Source organism: Pipra filicauda, unplaced genomic scaffold, assembly GCF_003945595.2.
Source record: "Pipra filicauda isolate LSUMZ 115617 unplaced genomic scaffold, ASM394559v2 scaffold45_size4122338_pilon, whole genome shotgun sequence".
Lineage (NCBI taxonomy): Eukaryota > Metazoa > Chordata > Aves > Passeriformes > Pipridae > Pipra > Pipra filicauda.
Window position 1 is genome coordinate 3,888,388 of NW_024104598.1, and position 17,686 is coordinate 3,906,073.

Consider the following 17,686-nt stretch of genomic DNA (forward strand, 5'->3'; position numbering starts at 1 on the left):
TGACAGTTCAAAAAATATTTCATTATTTTGAAAAGACAGCACGTAGAAGTTTCCATTTCCCACTACAGCAGCAAGTCCAGGACTTTCCAGTGCTGAGGCAGTTTTGTTTCCATGATTGCCTGGAGCAACGATGATTCCCAGCCACACCTTCCCCCCCCCCCAATCAATCAGGACAAACACGGGTAGATTTCGATGGTGTTGATCCGGAGGACGGTCTGGGGGTTCCTAATGACTGGAAAAGAAGAGGAAAGAAAGGATCAGGATCAGGTGACAGCGCAAAGCCAGTGCCCACCTGGTCTCAGGGCTCCCATGGGACTGGGGCAGTCTGGTCAAGGCTTTACCATCCATTCCATACAAAACCAGCCATAATTTTCCCCCCCCCCTCTCACAGAAGGGAGAGTCATTTGGCAACCAAAACCTGCCACAGGACCCTGTCCAGGCTCGCTGGTACCTGTGACGACACATCCAATGTTTTAAGGCTTTGGGGAGAGAGAACAGGATTGCTTTCCAGCCCAGGAAGTTTCTTGCCAGCAAGGTCAGGGAACACAAGGTCCTGGACTGAGGGGATATTAAACCCTGGTGCTCCGTGGGCACGCTGGGGGCGGTGGGCTGGGCCCTGAGGGGCTGTGGGCACACGGAGAACAACCTTCCTCAGACCCTTGTGCCATCATACCTCCCCCTCCCACAGCCAGCAGGGAAGGAGATGTGTTCTCTCCCTCTTACTTTTCTTCCTCTGATAGTTGTGCCTCTTCCAGAAGCGCATGTGGATTTTGGGCCACGACTCCGTCTTCTCAATCACTGTGGCCTCCACGCGGACCAGGTCTTTCCTTAAAAAGCAGTTAAATAACAAAGTGATGCTTTTAATCTTCCCCTTCTATTGGGAAAAGAGACACAGGGGTAACACATCCTGCCTGACAGAGCCAGATCCTGCCTCCACAGCCCAGATCCGTGGAAATTGGAGAGTCACCGTGGGAGGACAAAGGCAAACCCAAAAGCCTCCAGGTGCTGTACCTGGCTCAGGTGATGTGACAGTTCACAGAGCAGAACTTGCCAGTCATGTGAGGGATGAGATCACTCCACCTGAGTGAGAGGAACCTGCAGGAACTTGTGGGATTGTAGCAAGATAAAACTCCCCTGGCACCTTCAGGTGATCTCACGTGTCCTGCTTTGCTTTTGGGACAGGTTCAACCCCACCCACAGCCCCTTCTCCTGGTCAATAAAAGAAATCCTTCCTCCTGGTCACCACACAGGTCCTTCCTCCTTCTCTAAAGCATCACAGACAGCTGGAATAAAAAGTCTCACCTGAGGAAGTCATGGCAAACGTTCAGTGCCCTGGGATTCTTCCCACTGTTTCTGGCAGGAACAACAGCCAGTGGCTGCTGGAGCACTTCCCTTCTCCTCCCACACACCTCTTGTGCCTCCCACTCCTGGTCTGTCCTGTTTGTTTACCCCAGTTTGGAAGAGCAGATGGGGACTCACTGAGGATTCCAGGTACAGCTCTGGGGGAGCTCAGGTGAGATCCCTCAAAGGTTCAAATTACTGCTGGATCTCATCTGTGCACACAACAATTCCCAGCCAGTACACACCCTTCCTCCCTCAGCGTGGAGACCAAGGGAATACAGCCTTTACTGCCTTCACAGGTGAGTAAAACCAGAGTAACTGGACACACACCAACACCTCCTGCCCACCCAGGGCTTTGCAGAGCTCAGAGAAGAGAAAACCCCCCCTCCTTCCCCCCCCCAAAAAAAAAAAAAAATAAAAGAGCTCTGGGCTGTCCAGCTGCTCTCTGAAAAACTCCAGATCTGGAAAACAAGGTGGTGGAGGCAGGACCAGCTCCCTGTCTGCACAGCTCCTCCTCTCTGGATAGGTGAGAAACTCCAAAAAAGAGCCAGACTGGAGCTCTGGCCAGGGGGAGGTTAGTCAGAGCCGCAGGGGAGGAGGAGCAGCCACCCTTCCGTGCACAGCACTGCAGAATGCCATTAAAAGCTCGTTAACTTTGCCACAGGAAGACATTTAAAGACCATTTTGCTGACAAACTGCTCTGTCTGCGCTTGAGGGGGGCAGAGGGGGAAGCCCATCCAGCCTAAATTGCTCCAGCAAGGTCACTGGGAGGCCAAAGGCTTCAGACAGTCACAATCCCTCTTAAAATCCACGCCGGGGGTGTGATTAAATCAGAGATTGAATCCTGGAGGGAGGAGGAAACCGATATATCTGCAGTAAGTGACTAACCCAGAAGAAAACAGATGAAAAAAGATCTAGATTTTAAAAGAGACCAGTGGGTGACCCTGACATCCCAGCTCCAGGATGTGATCCAGATTCAGCACTGCTGAACCACACACAAGCCCTGAAACGCTGAGGGAGAAACCAGAGAGTAAAATGCACTCACAGCCGTGGTTTACCACTGTAATTTGGGAGCTAAACTTCCTGGATTGAAGGCCCTGGTGAGTCCTTCTCTGTTGGACACAGCACCAGGAACTGCTGGTGAGAGGCTGAAGCACAGCAGAAACCAACTTGCTGGTGAAGAGCACGTGAGCAGAAAAAAAAAGTTCTGAGCCAAACAGAGCCCGAGGAAAAAAAAAAGAAAAAATAAAAATCTCTATCAAATGTTTTAGGTATGACTGGAATGTCCATAAAAATAAGAAGGGGGTCACACATTTCCCAGAGCCCGACACAGCTGGGCCTGCTGCCTTCAGCAGCAAAATGTTTTATGGCAAAGCACGGGGGTGGGATTTTTACAGGAGGTAAAAGAAACCCATGCCTGAAATCTCATGGATCTGAGCTGGGCTGAAAGGTGTTGTCATGAGGCAGAGAAAAAAAAAAAAGATCCAGGCAGGCTACAACCCCACGGGATCATAACTCTTGGAGGTCATAATTCCAGCTGCCAAGCTCGCTCCCTGCAGGACTGAATCCCAGCCTGGCTGGCTGTGACAGGAACAGCTCCGTGGCCTTCAGCATTTCCACTGCAAAAACGGGCAGGGAGGAGCAGAAACAGGTTCACCTAGAGGGAAAAATTCCCCATCAGCTGTGTTTTGCCCAGAAACAAGCCAGACTTTCTCATGGAGGCACCTTTCCCCTCCTCTCAGGTCTAACACGGGCTCGTGCCCTTGTGCCAGGCGGGGCATCCACTGACCCGGACAAACAGGGAGCCCAAGGGATTCCAGGGATTCCAGGAGCCAGCCAGGAGCTCTCCCAGAATAGCCTCCACCACGCAGCTATGGGGTTGGGGCACTGCTGTTTTTTGGGGGTTTAAAGGAGTGTCATCCCGGGAGGAATCAGAGGAAAAAAGCAGGGCCAGCTGTCCCAAACATCTGGGAGCTGAGGGGGTGAAGTGTCTCAGGCACTGCGAGCACTCACTGGGGTGTTTATTTACAAAAGGACAGAAAAAAACAAAACTGCCTGTGATCTCATCCAGCCTCTCCTCTCCAAAGTGTCTGTGGTTCAGGGAATTGTGTGGGAAAACTGCAGTCCACCCTGCTGGTGACACTCTTCCCTTCCTCCTTTCACCTTTCCCTCCTCCTTTCCCCCTTCTCCCTTCCCCTTTCCCTCTTCTCTTTCTCCCTCTCCTTCTTCTTTTCCCTTCCCTCAGCCATAACTGTACCAATAACTCCTAAATACCACCAGCCTCTGAGAGACTCAGCAGTGAAACCACCTCAAAAACAGGTGGTTTTTCTAGCCTGAACCTAAAAGCCACCAAGAAATAATTCCCAGGTGTCCAAGTCCCTCCTTACCTGGCTGTTCTTTGCCACAGTTAAAGCCAAGCCCACAGCCAGGGCTTCCAGGTACTCTGAGCACCTGCAATGCTCCTTATCCTGTGTGTTTTCCCACTAAAATCTCCTGTCCCAGGGAGAACAACAGGTCAGGACTTTGCTTTTGCTGAGTAATAACACCTGGTTCACATCCTCCTTCCTTTTGGGAAGGAAAACACGGAGGGACCAAGGGGTTCTGTGCAGCAAGTCCTACAGCACTGGGAAGGAGACAGTGCCAAGGGATAAACTTCCCAAAAGTTCTCTGGCTGCTGGATTATGTGACTGAGAGGAAGGGAAAATTAGGAACACTAAAAATTAAGATCAAGGCCTGCTGGGGCAAGGCAAGGGCAAAAGGAAACAGATTAAAAACCCAATTCGGATTAAGGGACGGAAAAGGATTTCTGGGGTATTTTCAAGATGACTGCCACCAAAATTAGAGTAAGGGAGTGAACAGGTTGAAGAGCAAGATTTCCTGGTAGTTTGTGCAAGGAGAAAAAGATCCAACTGAGGTGAATATCCCACAGTTACCTCAGGACTGGGACTTGCTGCTCTCTGGGCACTGGGGAGGGAGAGAGTCAGCAGAGGCTGGTGAGCTGTTTTATTGGTGACTCTTTCAAATGGGCTGGGAAAAAGCTGATAAATCCCAGTTTCAGGGAGTGCAGAGCCCTGAAGCCACAATTAAATACAAAAATGTAAGATAATTCCTTTATGAAGCATCTTACCCCAGCAGTGGCCTTCCAATGAGCGTGAAGTCGTCAGCACCAACCAGCAAAACCTGGGGAAAATAGATCAGCCATAAATCACTGCTCATTGTCCCAAGAGAAATGCAAACAGGACCTTCCAAATCCTACAGACATAAAGGAGTCAGGCTGCTTAAAAACAGCAGGCCTTCCCACATTTCAAACCTGACACTAACTAGAGGGGTGGTGGGGAGAGAGCTGTTAACAGGCAAGAGTCATAAGTCTTCCAGAGAGCTCATCCCACTAAAACATACTGCAAAGTATCTTTCTCCATGATCAGAACACACTGAACCTCTCTGTCCTGGCTCAACAGCAGCTGTAAAAAATATGGAAAGCAATCAGGGATGAAAAATAACCCGCCTCCTGTGGGATCTGGACAAATGGCAGCTCCTAAACCATTGAGTTTTTATAGCAATTTTTATAGCAATTGCTCCAAATCCCAGTGGAGAAACATTTGCCTAATTCTCCTCCATAAGGCCTCAAGATGGGAAATAAAGAAATGAACATCTGGAGGATTCACCACCCCAGGGACCTGCTGATTTGGGGCATTTCAGTCACTATCTCAAGGAACAGGCAGGATAAGAGAGGATGCAGTGGGAAGAGGCAGCGTTTCACAGAATCACTGAGGTTGGAAGACCTTCAAGGTCGTGGAGTTCAACCATCAGCACCACCACAGCCCCCCCTAAATCATGTCCCCAAAGTGCCACATGGAGAGCCATTTCTCCCAGGCTGCCTCCTTTCCCCCCAGATCCTCTGGCAGCCATTAAAACCTGCACAGAAATGGTCCAGAGAAGTTCTCACTCTGGTTTTAGACCAGAAATTGCCAGAAAAATCCCCCCAAAGGGTTCTGGTGTTAGGCAAGTTCTCACCTTCACTCCTATCCAGACCTTTGCATTCTGAGCTGGCTACACCACACACTGGCTCCTCTCTGTTTTACAGGGATGTGGGACACAGCTGAGGACATCCCTAAAAAGGTGCCTCAAAACTGGGCTTCGAAGCAGTGGACCAGCACAAAAACTTCCTTAATTACCTGCTTAGCTCTAACAACCAACAAGAACATGAAGGTAGCAGAATCCCACTCCACAATATTTCCTTCCAGTTTGGATTAATGATCCCTCTGCAAGATCCTGCCGGGTATCCAAGCCTGAGGATAAAGGTATGATTTGGATCCTGGCAATTCTCCCTCCACCTCCACCCAGCCCAGTCAGATAAGGATCTTGCAGAGCCCTGAGGAGTGACAATCCACCTGGGAGCCCTGCAAGGACTTAGAGGTTGGACTCTACGATCTTACAGGTCTTTCCCAGCCTAAATGATTCTGGGATCTGAGGTGCTGGAGTCCCAAGGCAAGTAGAGGCTTTCGCTGCTGTCTCTGGAAACAACAACTGTCATTTTCCTTTTTTTTTGGAAGAAGTTTGGACAACAAAAATCTGCCTCCCCACAGAGCCTGGCACGACTCTGCTGAACAGAAATCACAACAATATTATCACTAACTGAAACTGGAACAAAACTAAGGGGTTGGAACAGAGCAAAGAGCCGGAGCGAGGGCGGGAGATCCCCCAGGGACGCGGGTTTAAAACCGGCGATGGGTTTTTGCCTCGAGGGGTGCTCGCAGGGAACCTGCTGTGGGGCATCACCTTTTCCAGCCGGATCCGGTCTCCACACTCAGCCTCCAGCACGTTGTCCATCATGATCAGGTCTTCACTGGTGACCTTCCACTGCTTGCTGGCGAAGTGGACGACGGCAAAGAGCCGCCCGTACTCCCCCGCCGAGATCATCCCGTTCACCTTCTGCACCAGCTCTGTTGGCAAACCACGGGGAGGGAGCGGGGCAGGACCCCCAGGGAGGTGGGAAACGCTGGTGAATACTAACCCAGCCACTCTGCTCTCCCCCCAGAACTCTCATCTCCCGGGAATCTTTCAGCAAAGGACCGACGGCAGTGTTGTTTCCCAGGCGCGCTTTCTTAAAATCTTAAAATCCCCTTTCCTAAAAAATCGATGCCCTATTTGTATTTTAGGTGCTGGCAAACCCACACGTGAGTAAACATCTGGTATATACACTGTGTATCTACTCTACACTGCTGACTCTCTGCCTATTCCTCAGGTATCCCAAAACTTACTGTACTTGGATATAAAGCTCTTGTCCATGATGCCTGCATTTGGAGGATTTCCTCCAAATTCTCTCCATTTTCGAGTAATATGCAGAACAGCCCAGCCACTGACTAGTGTCTAAAGCATGCAGGAACATCGGGAAGGGCTTGGCAAAGTACCAGGGAAAAGGGCTCCAGCATACTACAAAGCCTGGCCTGAGAACTTGTACCTGCAGCGAGGACAAGAGAGAGCTCTCCCTCCCTCTTTCCCAGAAAAAATCTCTTCCCACATGCCCACAGAGTGGTGCCAGGAGCAGGAGAGATGCCAGAAACCAGGTCCTGCACATGGATAAACCCTCTCCGTGATCAGCTTCCTGGGCAGTGGCTCCAAACCCAAATTTTATGGGAACACCAAAAGGTGTTGCTCAATGACACCATCCCACTGCCAAACAGCAGCTTCCCACCCTCCCGGGCTGCTCAGAAAAACAGGTTTTGCCTCACTGTCCTAAAAAGTGGCTGGATCTTTTCTTTTCTTGGAATGTAAACAGAACATCCCTTTGGGACAGACAGGAATCCAGCAGCCAGGCAAACCCAACCCAATCCTTACAGGAACACTCGGAAAGGGTCCAAGTTTCAAGCCAGAGGATACAAACTGTTAAAGGTAGAGGCAGGAACACGAATTATTTTTGCAGGGCAGTAGTAGCTGCTGCAGCTCCCACCAGGATAAAGAGCTGTTGTGATAACTCTTCCAACACCTCCAGTGCCAGGAAACATCAGGTGATTCCTGGCTTAGATCTCGGCGCCACACGGAGCGACCCTTCCTAAAATATCCACAGGCACCAGGAAATAAAAGGCAGAACTGAAATGCTCTCACTGCTGTTCCCTTTGGATAAGCCCAGCCAGAGGAGATAACGATGCAAAGCTCATCAGCAGCAGGAGGGATCCCATGAGAATCCATCAGGGATGGGACCATCCATGGGGATGGGACCCTGCTCCCCACAGGGCTCCAGGGACTCAAACTGAGCCGTTCGTGGTTCACTCCTGGGTTATGTCACACACAGGGACAGACTCCCATCTGTCACTTGAGCGATCCCAGGAGCACAAAGGAGGTAAAAATCAGGATCAAAACAGCCTGTGAGGAGATGTGGAACTCCTTTCCTTATGTCCCATCCCTGCAGGTCTGCCCTGTGCCCACCATCCAACTGCTCCTCCTGGCTGGATGTTCTGTTTTATGCAAAAATGTACACCAGCTCTCCATGTGCCCACCATCCAACTGCTCCTGCTGGCTTTGATTTAGCCAGTAAATGGAAAATAACTGGTTTCTCCTGTCCAAAAAAAGGGTTTGCTTCATGCCTTTTTCTGTTTGTTTTTTTTTCCTTCAGATATTGTGTGATGTGTCCTGCCACGTATCACATCAGGTAAGATTTCTCTGGGAATGCTACAAGCTGTCATAAACTAAAGGCAAATCATATTGTACCCAAATCTCCAAAACCAGCAGCTGGAGCACAATTCCAGTGACACTAAAACGTGTGAGAAATAAGACAAAAATGTGAATAACACAAACTAGCTCCGACAGGATTTATGCTCAATCAGGCATCAAGGCAATGCTGGAGGAATAGACTTGAGACTTTTACCTGCATGATACTTGGCTTCTTCCACTGGATCTGGAAGTTTTGGCACTTCAGGCCACGGGGGTGAAGACAGGGAAGTTTTGGCAACAAGACTGCAAACGACAATTGAAAATTTCATTGCAGCAAACAGATACTGCCAAGAGATGTAAAACAGGGAGAGGAAAGAAGGTAAAAGGAGTGGAGTAGAAATGGATTTCACTCACAAACACCTGACCAAAAGGCATCAGATTAAAGTTAACAGCTAAGCAAAAATCTGTGATACCACAAAACCAAACTTAGATTTCAAGAGGAGGGAGATTTGCCTTGGAAAAAGTCCCCCGAGATGACCACAAGGGCCTTGGTTTCTGAAATTTGAACGTTTAGTAGATTAAGTAAATACCATAGTATTTACTAAATTTAGTAAACACCATCCCAAAGGAAAAAGCAAATACCATCCCCACCATGAGTGGGCGGTTCACGTTTTCCTGCGTGCCGAGACCCGCGCTTTGTATAAACAACACAGGATGCACCAACTGCAAAAAACATTCAGGAATAAACATGAGATCTGGCAAAACTGACTCAAAATCAGTTGCATTCCACTGATTTGCTCTGTAACACCCAGCAAAACATCCCAAAGGGCTTCAGTTTAACAGGAGCTCACGGTACCTGTGAGCACATGAGCACAAGCACTGAGGCCTCGTGGGGTTTAGGCAGGATTTGGGGTGCCGTGCCAGAGGTGGAGATCCAAGGATCTCTGACCCGTGAGGATCAGCGGGAAGATGCTGCCTCCCGCAGAGGGAACAGTACATCCTGCTATTCCCTGCTGCAGGAATTCTCTGCTCCTGCAGTGTCCCCTCCTGGTCGCAGCCAGCAGCACTCGGTCCATTCCAACACGAGGAATGGAATAAAGGCATAACAAGCAGCTCCCAAAGTGCTGGAAACAGCCAAGCCTGGAGCTTCCAGGTGTCCTGCAGCTGCTCGGGCCCTTAATCCCACCTGACTGTGCTGCAAGTCTGGAATTCACCGGGTATCACACCCAGGATGGTTTGGATTGGAAGGGATCTTAAAGCTCATCCAGTGCCACCCCCTGCCATGGGCTGGGACACCTTCCACTAGCCCAGGTGGCTCCAAGTTCTGTCCAACCTGGCCTTGGACACTTCCAGGGATGGGATAGAAATAAAAAAAAAAAAAAAAAAAAAAAAAGGGAAGAATCCTTCTGGGAAAGGTGACTGAAGGTAGGTAGAGTCCAAAACACTGGGAAGCAACAGAGTGACCAAGGGGCAGACAATCTTCCTTCCCAAAGGAGAACCAGCTGCCCTCCCCACCCCACTGAGACAGATCAGCATCCCAGGTGGGAAGAGGCACAGTGACATGACTCCAGATCAGCATTCCAGGTGGGAAGAGGCACAGTGACATGACTCCTCACCCTTCCTGCAGTGACGTGCTCTGGGAACTCCGGTGCCGGACCGCGGCCGAAAGCAGGAAGGCTGAAAGGGAGACAGGGAAAAGAATTAGAACAGGCAGCAGTTACTGGGCTTTTGCAGAATCCCAGAATCACTGAGGTTGGAAAGGCCCTCCCAGATCCTGTGCCTGATCCCCACCTTGTCACCCAACCCACAGCACTGAGTGCCACGTCCTTGGACACCTCCAGGGATGGGGACTCCACCACCTCCCTGGGCAGCCCTTCCAAGCCCTGACAAGCTTCCCAGCCCAGCTAGGAAGGAGAAGGCTGATGGAGTCTCTGTTTCCACCATTTCCTGGATTTTGCTGAAGGGTTTATAGCAGCCTGGGAAAAACTATGTCAAGCTGATTCTCCTTTTTGGGCTGTTCGAGGCTGATACTGGGAAAGATGTGAGCGGCTCCTTCCACCTCTGCAGCAGGGAGAGCTCCAGGGCTCATCCATCGGGTGCATGGCAGGGATGCACCAGGGCCAGGAGCCGACAGTGGAGACCCTGATCACCTTCCTTCCTTCCTCCATTCCTTCCATCCCAGCAGCAGGAAAAACTTTTTCCTTCCTTCCTTCCTTCCATCCCAGAAGCAGGCAGAGCATCTTCCTCCCTTCCCTTCCGTCCTTCCATCCCAGCAGCAGGCAGAGCATCTTCCTCCCTTCCCTTCCTTCCTTCCATCCCAGCAGCAGGCAGAGCATTTTCCTTTCTTTCATTCACTCCTTCTTTCCCAGGAACAGGCAGAGCTCCTTCCTCTCCTTTCTTCCCTACTTCCCAGCAGCAGGCAGAGCATCTTCCTTCCGTCCTTCCTTCCCTCCACCCCAGCAGCAGAGCGTATTCCTTCATTCCTTCCTTCCTTCCCAGCAGCGGGCAGAGCTCTTTCCGTTCATCCCAGCAGCAGGCAGAGCTCGCTCCTCCCCTGCTCCCTGCCCCGTCGCCCGTCCCGTCCCGTCCCCGGTCCCCTCTCACCTCCGGCCCGTCGCGCTCCCGCCGCCGCCATCGCGGTGACCCCGCGCCGGACACGGAACCGCAATGGTGGGGCGAGGGGCGGGGCCACGGCGGGCAGTGGGCGGGGCAAAGGGAGGGGGTGAATGAGCGGCGCGGTGAAGGGGCGGGGCCACGGCGGGCAGTGGGCGGGGCGATAGGCGGGGTGAATGAGCCGTGTCGTGAAGGGGCGGGGCCACGGCCGTTGTGGGCGTGGCCTCGCGGCGGCCATGGCGGCGGAAGCGGCGGAGCGGCACCTGGAGCTGCTGCGGGAGGAGCGGGAGGCGGAGCTGGCCGAGAGCAGGCACGGACCGGGACGGGGAGGGACCGCCGGGGGCACGCGCGGCCCGGGGGAGGGTGGGGGCAGGCACCCGTTGTCACCCGTGGGCATCGGAGGGACCCTCCCTTAGGACCCACTGTCACCTACGGAAACCCTGGGGGACCCTCCTTTGGGACCTGCTGTCACCCGTGGGAATCTGAGAGACCCTCCCCTGGGACCCTCATTCACCTGTGGAAACCCTGGGGGACCCTCACCTGGGACCTGCTGTCACCCGTGGGAATCTGAGGGCCCATCACCCGGGACCCGCTGTCACCGGTGGGAAACCCTGGGGGACCCTCCCCTGGGACCCTCTGTCACCTATGGGAAACCCTGGGGGACCCTCCCCTGGGACCTGCTGTCACCGGTGGGAATCTGAGGGACCCTCCCCTGGGACCCTCATTCACCTGTGGAAACACTGGGGGACCCTCACCTGGGACCTGCTGTCACCCCTGGGAAACCCTCCTGTCACCTATGGGAACGCAGGTGTAATCCCACCTTTCTAACCAGCCCCATCCCAGTAGGAAACCACCCCACAGGGCTCTGATCCGTGGGGAACCCTGCTGGACTCACCCCTGTAGGACCAGCTCGCCTGTAGCCATCCCTCTTAGACCCCTGTGCTGGGGGTGCAGACCCTTACCCAGCCACGAGGAGAGGGGTGCCAGGAGCCAGGACAAGGTCATTCCGCTCTGTCACCTGGAGCTTTGATTCTTGACCTCATCCCCATGGTGTTCTCACCCCTGTGTGATTCCCAGGGCATGGCAGGAGAGCGTCTCCCTGAAGGAATTGCAGCGGAGGGGCGTCTGCTTGCTCAAACTCCAGGTCACCAGCCAGAGAACCGGCCTCTACGGGCGTCTCCTCGTGACATTCCAGCCCAGGAAATGGGATTCGGACTCCGAGCTGCCCTCCAACAGCTTTGGGCCTGGTAAGGGACATTCCAAAATTAAAAAACAGATCTCAGAATCCTGGAATGGTTTGGGTTGGGAAGGGACCTTAAAGCCCACCCAGTCTCACCCCCTGCCATGGACAGTGACACCTTCCACCATCCCAGGTTGCTCCAACCTGGCCTTGGACACTTCCAGGGGTGGGGCAGCCACAGCTTCTCTGGGCGACAACACGTTTTCCGCCCTTCACGCTCTCCAAACTTGCCTTTGCAGGGGACATCGTGGGGCTCTACGACTCTGCTGGGCAGGGTGACCCAGTGGCCACCGGCGTCGTGACCCGTGTCACCTCCAAGGCAGTGACCGTGGCCCTGGAGGAGCCCCGGGATGGGGAGCTGGGCCTGGACCACGAGCGCTCCTTCCGCCTGCTCAAGTTGGCCAACGACGTCACCTACAACAGGCTCAAAAGGTCAGGGCTCCCCCGGGGTCCCTCTGCTCAGGGGCGGGGGAGCCACGGGAGAACTGCCAGCTTTGGTCCCAGACGCTTCCCAGTTCATTCACTAGGCTTGGTTTCTCTCCTTTCCCATCTCATCCCTCTTGCTCCTACAGCAGCTCCACTGAGGGGAGGCATCCACCTGCCTTTTTGTGCTGCCTACTGAGGGAATCCATCCCGGGATAATTCAGCTGGATTTGTCATGCTACAGCCTCATAACAGCCTAAATTCACTCACCTGCTGGCTGGTCCTCCTCTTCCCTTTCCCTCTCCAAGCTGCGTATTTTGGTCTGGTTGTATCACCTCTGGCACTCCCTGGGTTCTGTGTAGGGCCTTTTCCATCCTGGCAGGAGGACTGAAGAGTTCTTTGCTGGATTAACATTCTGAAAAAGCACATTTGGCTGTACCAAGCTGGAATAACGGGAAGTGGAAGCCTGACCAGCGCAGGGACGCGTGTGGGAACATTGGGGGATGCAGGAATTAGGTGGGATCAGTCTCACGGGGTAACGTTGTTCAGCTCTGGAATAGTTCCATCTGTGCCCACAGCCTGTCTCTGGGCCCTTGGGAGTCTCCAAAGGAATTCCTGTAACCTGGATATTCCCTTCTTTGGCAGAGCTTTAACTGCACTCAAGCAGTACCGTGGTGGCCCGGCCTCCGACCTGATCGACGTCCTCTTCTTTGCTTCTGCTCCCAGGGCGTCCAGTGACACAAGTAAGGATCCTCTTTTTCAGTCAGGTTTTATGGGCATTCTTGGGAACTGCCCGGGGGAACACAAATAATTCGTGCCCCACGTACAGTTTTTATCCACACGTGCAGTCACTCGGCTCCAGGAAAGATCCGAGTGTTGAACGTGGCCTTGAACACTCAAGTGTTCATACTGGTTTATACTGGGCACGTTTCCCTCACAGAAAGAGCCTTGGAAGAGACTCTTCAGCTGGTTAATGCTCCCTTTTCTCAGAGCATGCCAAGGAAAGCGGAGTTCTGGTGTGACAGGCAGGATTTGTGATGGGAGAATCAGTTTGCACACATTCACGAGTCTGAAATCCAGTCCAGTTTATGAGGAATTTCTCATTTGCTTCCTGCCCCAGTCCCATCCACAAACTCCAGAGATGAGAAACTGCCAGTGCTGCTTCTCTGTTGAAAATCCAGTGACTGCCTCTGTGGGAATTAAGTGGCTGTTTGGAACAGCACGGGAACACTTGGATTTTTATTTTTACAGCCTTCTCGTTGCGTTCAGTCGAGTTGGAGCTCTGGTTTCATCCAATACTTAATGCTTCACAACCTGCTTTTACCAACAGCCGTCCAAAAAACTGGATATAAGTAGAATTCCCCTTTGTTGTGAGTCTTTGGAAAAAAGAAAAGGTGAAATTACACAGTTTAACCTTTCAGAGAAATCAAGGGGAGACCAGCCCCCCTGATCAACCCTTTTGGGGGCCTTGGTGCACTCACAGTTTTTAACATGAGATAAAAGAATCAAATTTTCGTCTTTAACTTTCTGCTTTTACCCTTGAGGGAGCAGAACTGCCTCTAATGAGGGAAAACTCCTTCTCACCAGATTGCCAAGCGAAGCAGAGATGAATTTTACATCTCCCCAGCCCAGGCAGTATTGATGGATAGAAACATTCAGTCACAGTAGACAGGCAGAGGAGATGAAATATGAGAAGGCATCACCTGAGATCAGTAAAATACTCTGGCAGGGTACGAAGGCCTTCCAGTTACTTACTCCCCTTAGAGCTGCTTTCTTCCCAACTAGAGAGATTTTTTTTTTAATTTAGGTTAATTCTAAGTTAAAATAAATTAGATTAATCCTATTAATTTATTAAAACCATATATTAAATAAAAAATTTTAACAGTATAATGTGATAAATGATAAATATAATAAATAATATATAATATAGCTTATAATTACATTGTACATTATATATTATGTTGTAATATAGAATAATATAATATTAAATAACAATATAAAATACTAATATAAGTATGTGTTATATATAATATTATATATATATACATAATATATATACACGTATGATTATATATGTATGCATTTATATTAATATAAATAAACATAAAATAAATAGTAATAATATAAATATTAATAATAAAGGTAAAAGAAATATTAAAATAAAATATAAATGATTTATTAAAATAAAAATATAGATAATTACATTTATATGTGACATTTTAAATCATAAAATTATATATTGATTTCAAAATTAAAATTAATTAGGTTAATTTAGATAAATCCCTACCCAGGAATTAAATAATAATAATAAGTTCAAATAGATCCTTGAACTGCCAGCCTGCACTGAGCTGAAGTGCTGTGACACAGGAGGACACAAAAAGCTCCCAGGTGCTTCTCCACGTCACAGTGTCTCCTTTCATGACCCAGCACCCATTAGCCTGGTTTCTCTGGGAGATGCTTCCCTCCCTCTGTGTCATCCCATCCATTACCCGATCTCTAACAAACCCATCAGCAGGCTGAGTCAATAAGTTCTGTACAGCTCCTAAAATTGCCTGTCTAGACACACATCTGTGTCAACACCATTCTGGGATGTGGTACAAGCTCGCTGCAATCCAAAGCCAGAAAGCCATAGAAAGGAGTGAGGGGAAAATCAGCTCCAGTGAGTGAAACGTGTGGCAGCAGAAGCCTAAACCTGATTTTTTTTTTTTTTTTTAAGTGTGGGATAAAAATTAGAAGCCTTATTTTTCAAGCAGGACTTTTAGGTGGGTTCTGACGCCGCTGTGCATTTTAGTAATTAATTATCAGACACCAGCAGCCTAACCCAGCACAAGGGCCAAGTCCTTTCAAAACACTTCAAAATGGAACAGTGAACATCCTTGTCCTAACACAAGAACACGAGACAGGCTGTGGGAGGAACAACCTGTGGGACAGTCAAAAGAACAGGAAGGTGCCACCACTGGGTAGCTGGGATCTGCACCTGAGAGTGGGAGTGACACAAAGCACTCTCAGAGCTCACCTTACTGCCTCCAGAAAAGTTCCAAGTGGGAGAATAAGCTTTCCAAAAAGGCAGGCTCTGAACTGAGCGGGATTTTTGCCCTTGTCAGACTCCCTGGGAAGCAGAATCCGGGCGCTCATCCGACAGAAATGCTCTGCTTGTGTCTCTCGCGTTCTGGCCTGCATTCGTGGCCCTGCTGGAGCTTCCACACCCAAAATCTCCTCCAAGCATTCCTTCCCCTGCTCCCACCATCCGTGTGGGACTCCTGGAGCCCAGTATTTTGGGAATGGGGGGAATGTGGAGAGGCTCTGCTTGCCAGCAGAGGCCAGCATTGCTCTGCTTGCTGTGCTCCCCACAGTCATCCAAGTGGGGCACATCCCTTCTGCCTCAGGAATCCTGGTTGTGCCTTACCTGTGCAGGTCACCAGTAGCTGCCAGCTCTCTCCTGTGATCCTGGGCTGGAGAAAGTGAGGGATGTTCATTTCTATTCCCAGGAACTGGCTCCAAAAAGGCCTGGCTTGTATTTAAACCTGCCCGTGGCTGTAAAAACATTTGAAAGGAGAAAGAAGGAGGAAAAAGGCCTGGTTAAAAGGCAGGAATGTCCCCAGTAAAAGCCAGCTTGGCACTGGGGAAGCACCAGGGATTTAAAGCAAGACTTCCTTGGGCTTCTTGGCACAAGTCACTTGCAAAAAATCCTAAATGCCCCTTGTCCCTCGGCCACGTGACATCTCCTGTGATCACAGGGGGTGTGGAGAGGCCCCGAGGATTTCTGGGGGAGACTGAGCCACCCAGACAACTCAGATGCCAAATATTTCCCAGGGAGAACAGGGAAGGTTCCTGATTCAGGCTGAAGTACCCACCTGGATTGTGTCCAGCAGCACTGGCTGTAGTGAGGTTGTGCTGTGGAGGAGCTGCTGGTGGGGTCTGGTTTGCTCTTGGTGCCTCCACACACTGATGGTGAGGAATATACTGTGAAGAGTGCACTTTCCCCATCTCTTTTTGGTACAAAGACCCCTTTTCATGGGCTTGAATATCACCCCCCAGCCTGCTGCCTCCCCAGAGCAGAAAATCACCTCAGTCCCTGGAAACGTTGGAGAGCCAACCCCGATGGCCAAGGTGGTTTGTTTTTTCAACACTACACCCCCTAAATCACGCTGTGTTTCAGGGCAGAATCACCTGGCCACCAGTGAGGCACGTCCCTGCCAGACCTGAGGGTGCAGATTTCCATCCCTCCTCTCCATGGCCTGGTTGGGATCTGGGATGGACAGCCTCGGGCAAAGCAGGAGGCAACTGCGCAGAGCTGATGCCCAGGGGTAGAGCTGGGCTAAGAGGTTCAAATCCTAAACCAATTCCTTATGGAGTCCTCTGGACCAGCCCTGCTGCAGTGGATAACCTGCAGCTCTACCTGGAGCCCAGCTGGTGGATGGAGAAGAGTTTGGAGGAGCCCAGCATCCCTTAAGAGGCTCTTCCCTCCTCCTCACCCCTTTGCCCAGCCCAGGAGAGGCACATTCCCAGGCTGCCCACACAGCAGCTCCTGGAAGCATGTGTTTGGAAGGGATGAGGGTGGGCACAAGCCTGGAGAAGCTCCTGAGCTCATCCTTGAGCAAGGAAACATCAATGACTCCCACGTCCCGGCTGTTCCTTCCTCACTGTGGGAAATGCCTTTCAGTTTTTAAGCTATTCTTGCTGCTTCCCCAGCCCATGGGATGTTTCCTGGTCTTCTCTTAGTCGTTAGCACACTCACCCAAAAAATTATATATAAACCAAGAGGCAGATTAACAGCAAAAAGTACCTTTGGCCCCAATTCTCCCTCCCTCACCACCTTTTTAGTGGGAGTTTTTTTTTTAACCCAGACACCTCGTTTAGTTGTGCTGCTTCAAAAGCCAGGGGTCCCACACAAGTTCACCTGGCTAAAACCAGGAGAAACTTCCCAGTTTTTAATCCAGCCCTTAATGCAAAGAGAGGGATAAACCACATGATGCCCAGCAGGGAACCATGCCCAGAGATGTGTCTTATATAAGCTTTTGTGGGAACGTTATTTTCGGGAAACCTCAGTGTAATGAGTCATCATCTCTGCTGTAATTAACTCCCATAATGAACAAGGAGATTAGCAGCAGGATTAGGGGGGGATGAGAATAAATTTGGGCCTAAATGAGATAAATCTGGGAGGTTAAAAAGCAGCTTGTGAGAATTGGGTCTCTGCAGTGAAACCAATTCTCTTCCGATACAATTTGCATATTGTTTTCTCTTTGTTCCCTTCCTTATGAAAGCTGAAACCAATTTTAGTTTTATCATTTAAATTGCTGTTCTTATCTTTTCCTGCCTTCCTTGGTGACCAATACAGGGCTGCTGTGTTCTGCTCACAGACTCTGTAGGTTTTCCTGCTGCTTTTTCATTAGTGCTGCGTCGGGTTTAACCGCAACG

The 17,686-nt window shown here is 50.7% G+C and overlaps 2 protein-coding genes across 3 annotated transcripts in view; one reads left to right on the forward strand and one right to left on the reverse strand.

Moving 5' to 3' along the window:
- MRPL21 (mitochondrial ribosomal protein L21) lies at positions 1-11,753 on the reverse strand. Of its 2 annotated transcripts, none has more exons than XM_039385978.1 (7): positions 11,568-11,753; positions 9,609-9,669; positions 8,207-8,295; positions 6,121-6,284; positions 4,469-4,521; positions 724-827; positions 1-232 (listed from the first exon to the last, which is right to left on the reverse strand). In XM_039385978.1, exons 1-7 carry the CDS (start codon positions 11,608-11,610, stop codon positions 168-170), a joined length of 579 nt encoding a protein of 192 aa, XP_039241912.1. In that variant the 5' UTR covers positions 11,611-11,753; the 3' UTR covers positions 1-167. The 2 variants fall into 2 exon arrangements, with proteins under 2 accessions (XP_039241912.1, XP_027573764.1); XM_027717963.2 differs by lacking the exon at positions 11,568-11,753 and adding an exon at positions 10,597-10,674.
- IGHMBP2 (immunoglobulin mu DNA binding protein 2) overlaps positions 10,842-17,686 on the forward strand; it is a 25,778-nt gene continuing 18,933 nt past the window's right edge. The window contains exons 1-4 of the mRNA XM_027717947.2: positions 10,842-10,915; positions 11,683-11,852; positions 12,085-12,277; positions 12,914-13,011. Of these exons, the coding sequence (XP_027573748.2) occupies positions 10,842-10,915; positions 11,683-11,852; positions 12,085-12,277; positions 12,914-13,011 (535 nt within the window). The remainder of the gene's footprint in view (positions 10,916-11,682; positions 11,853-12,084; positions 12,278-12,913; positions 13,012-17,686) is intronic.

Coding starts and splice junctions, on each gene's coding strand:
- MRPL21 (XM_039385978.1), bottom strand. CDS start 11,610: ATGACCTTGTCCTGGCTCCTGGCACCCCTCTCCTCGTGGCTGG. Junction 6,285..8,206: donor AGAAGCCAAGTATCATGCAG/GTAAAAGTCTCA, acceptor GTTTGCCAACAG/AGCTGGTGCAGAAGGTGAAC. Junction 4,522..6,120: donor ACCGGATCCGGCTGGAAAAG/GTGATGCCCCAC, acceptor TATTTTCCCCAG/GTTTTGCTGGTTGGTGCTGA.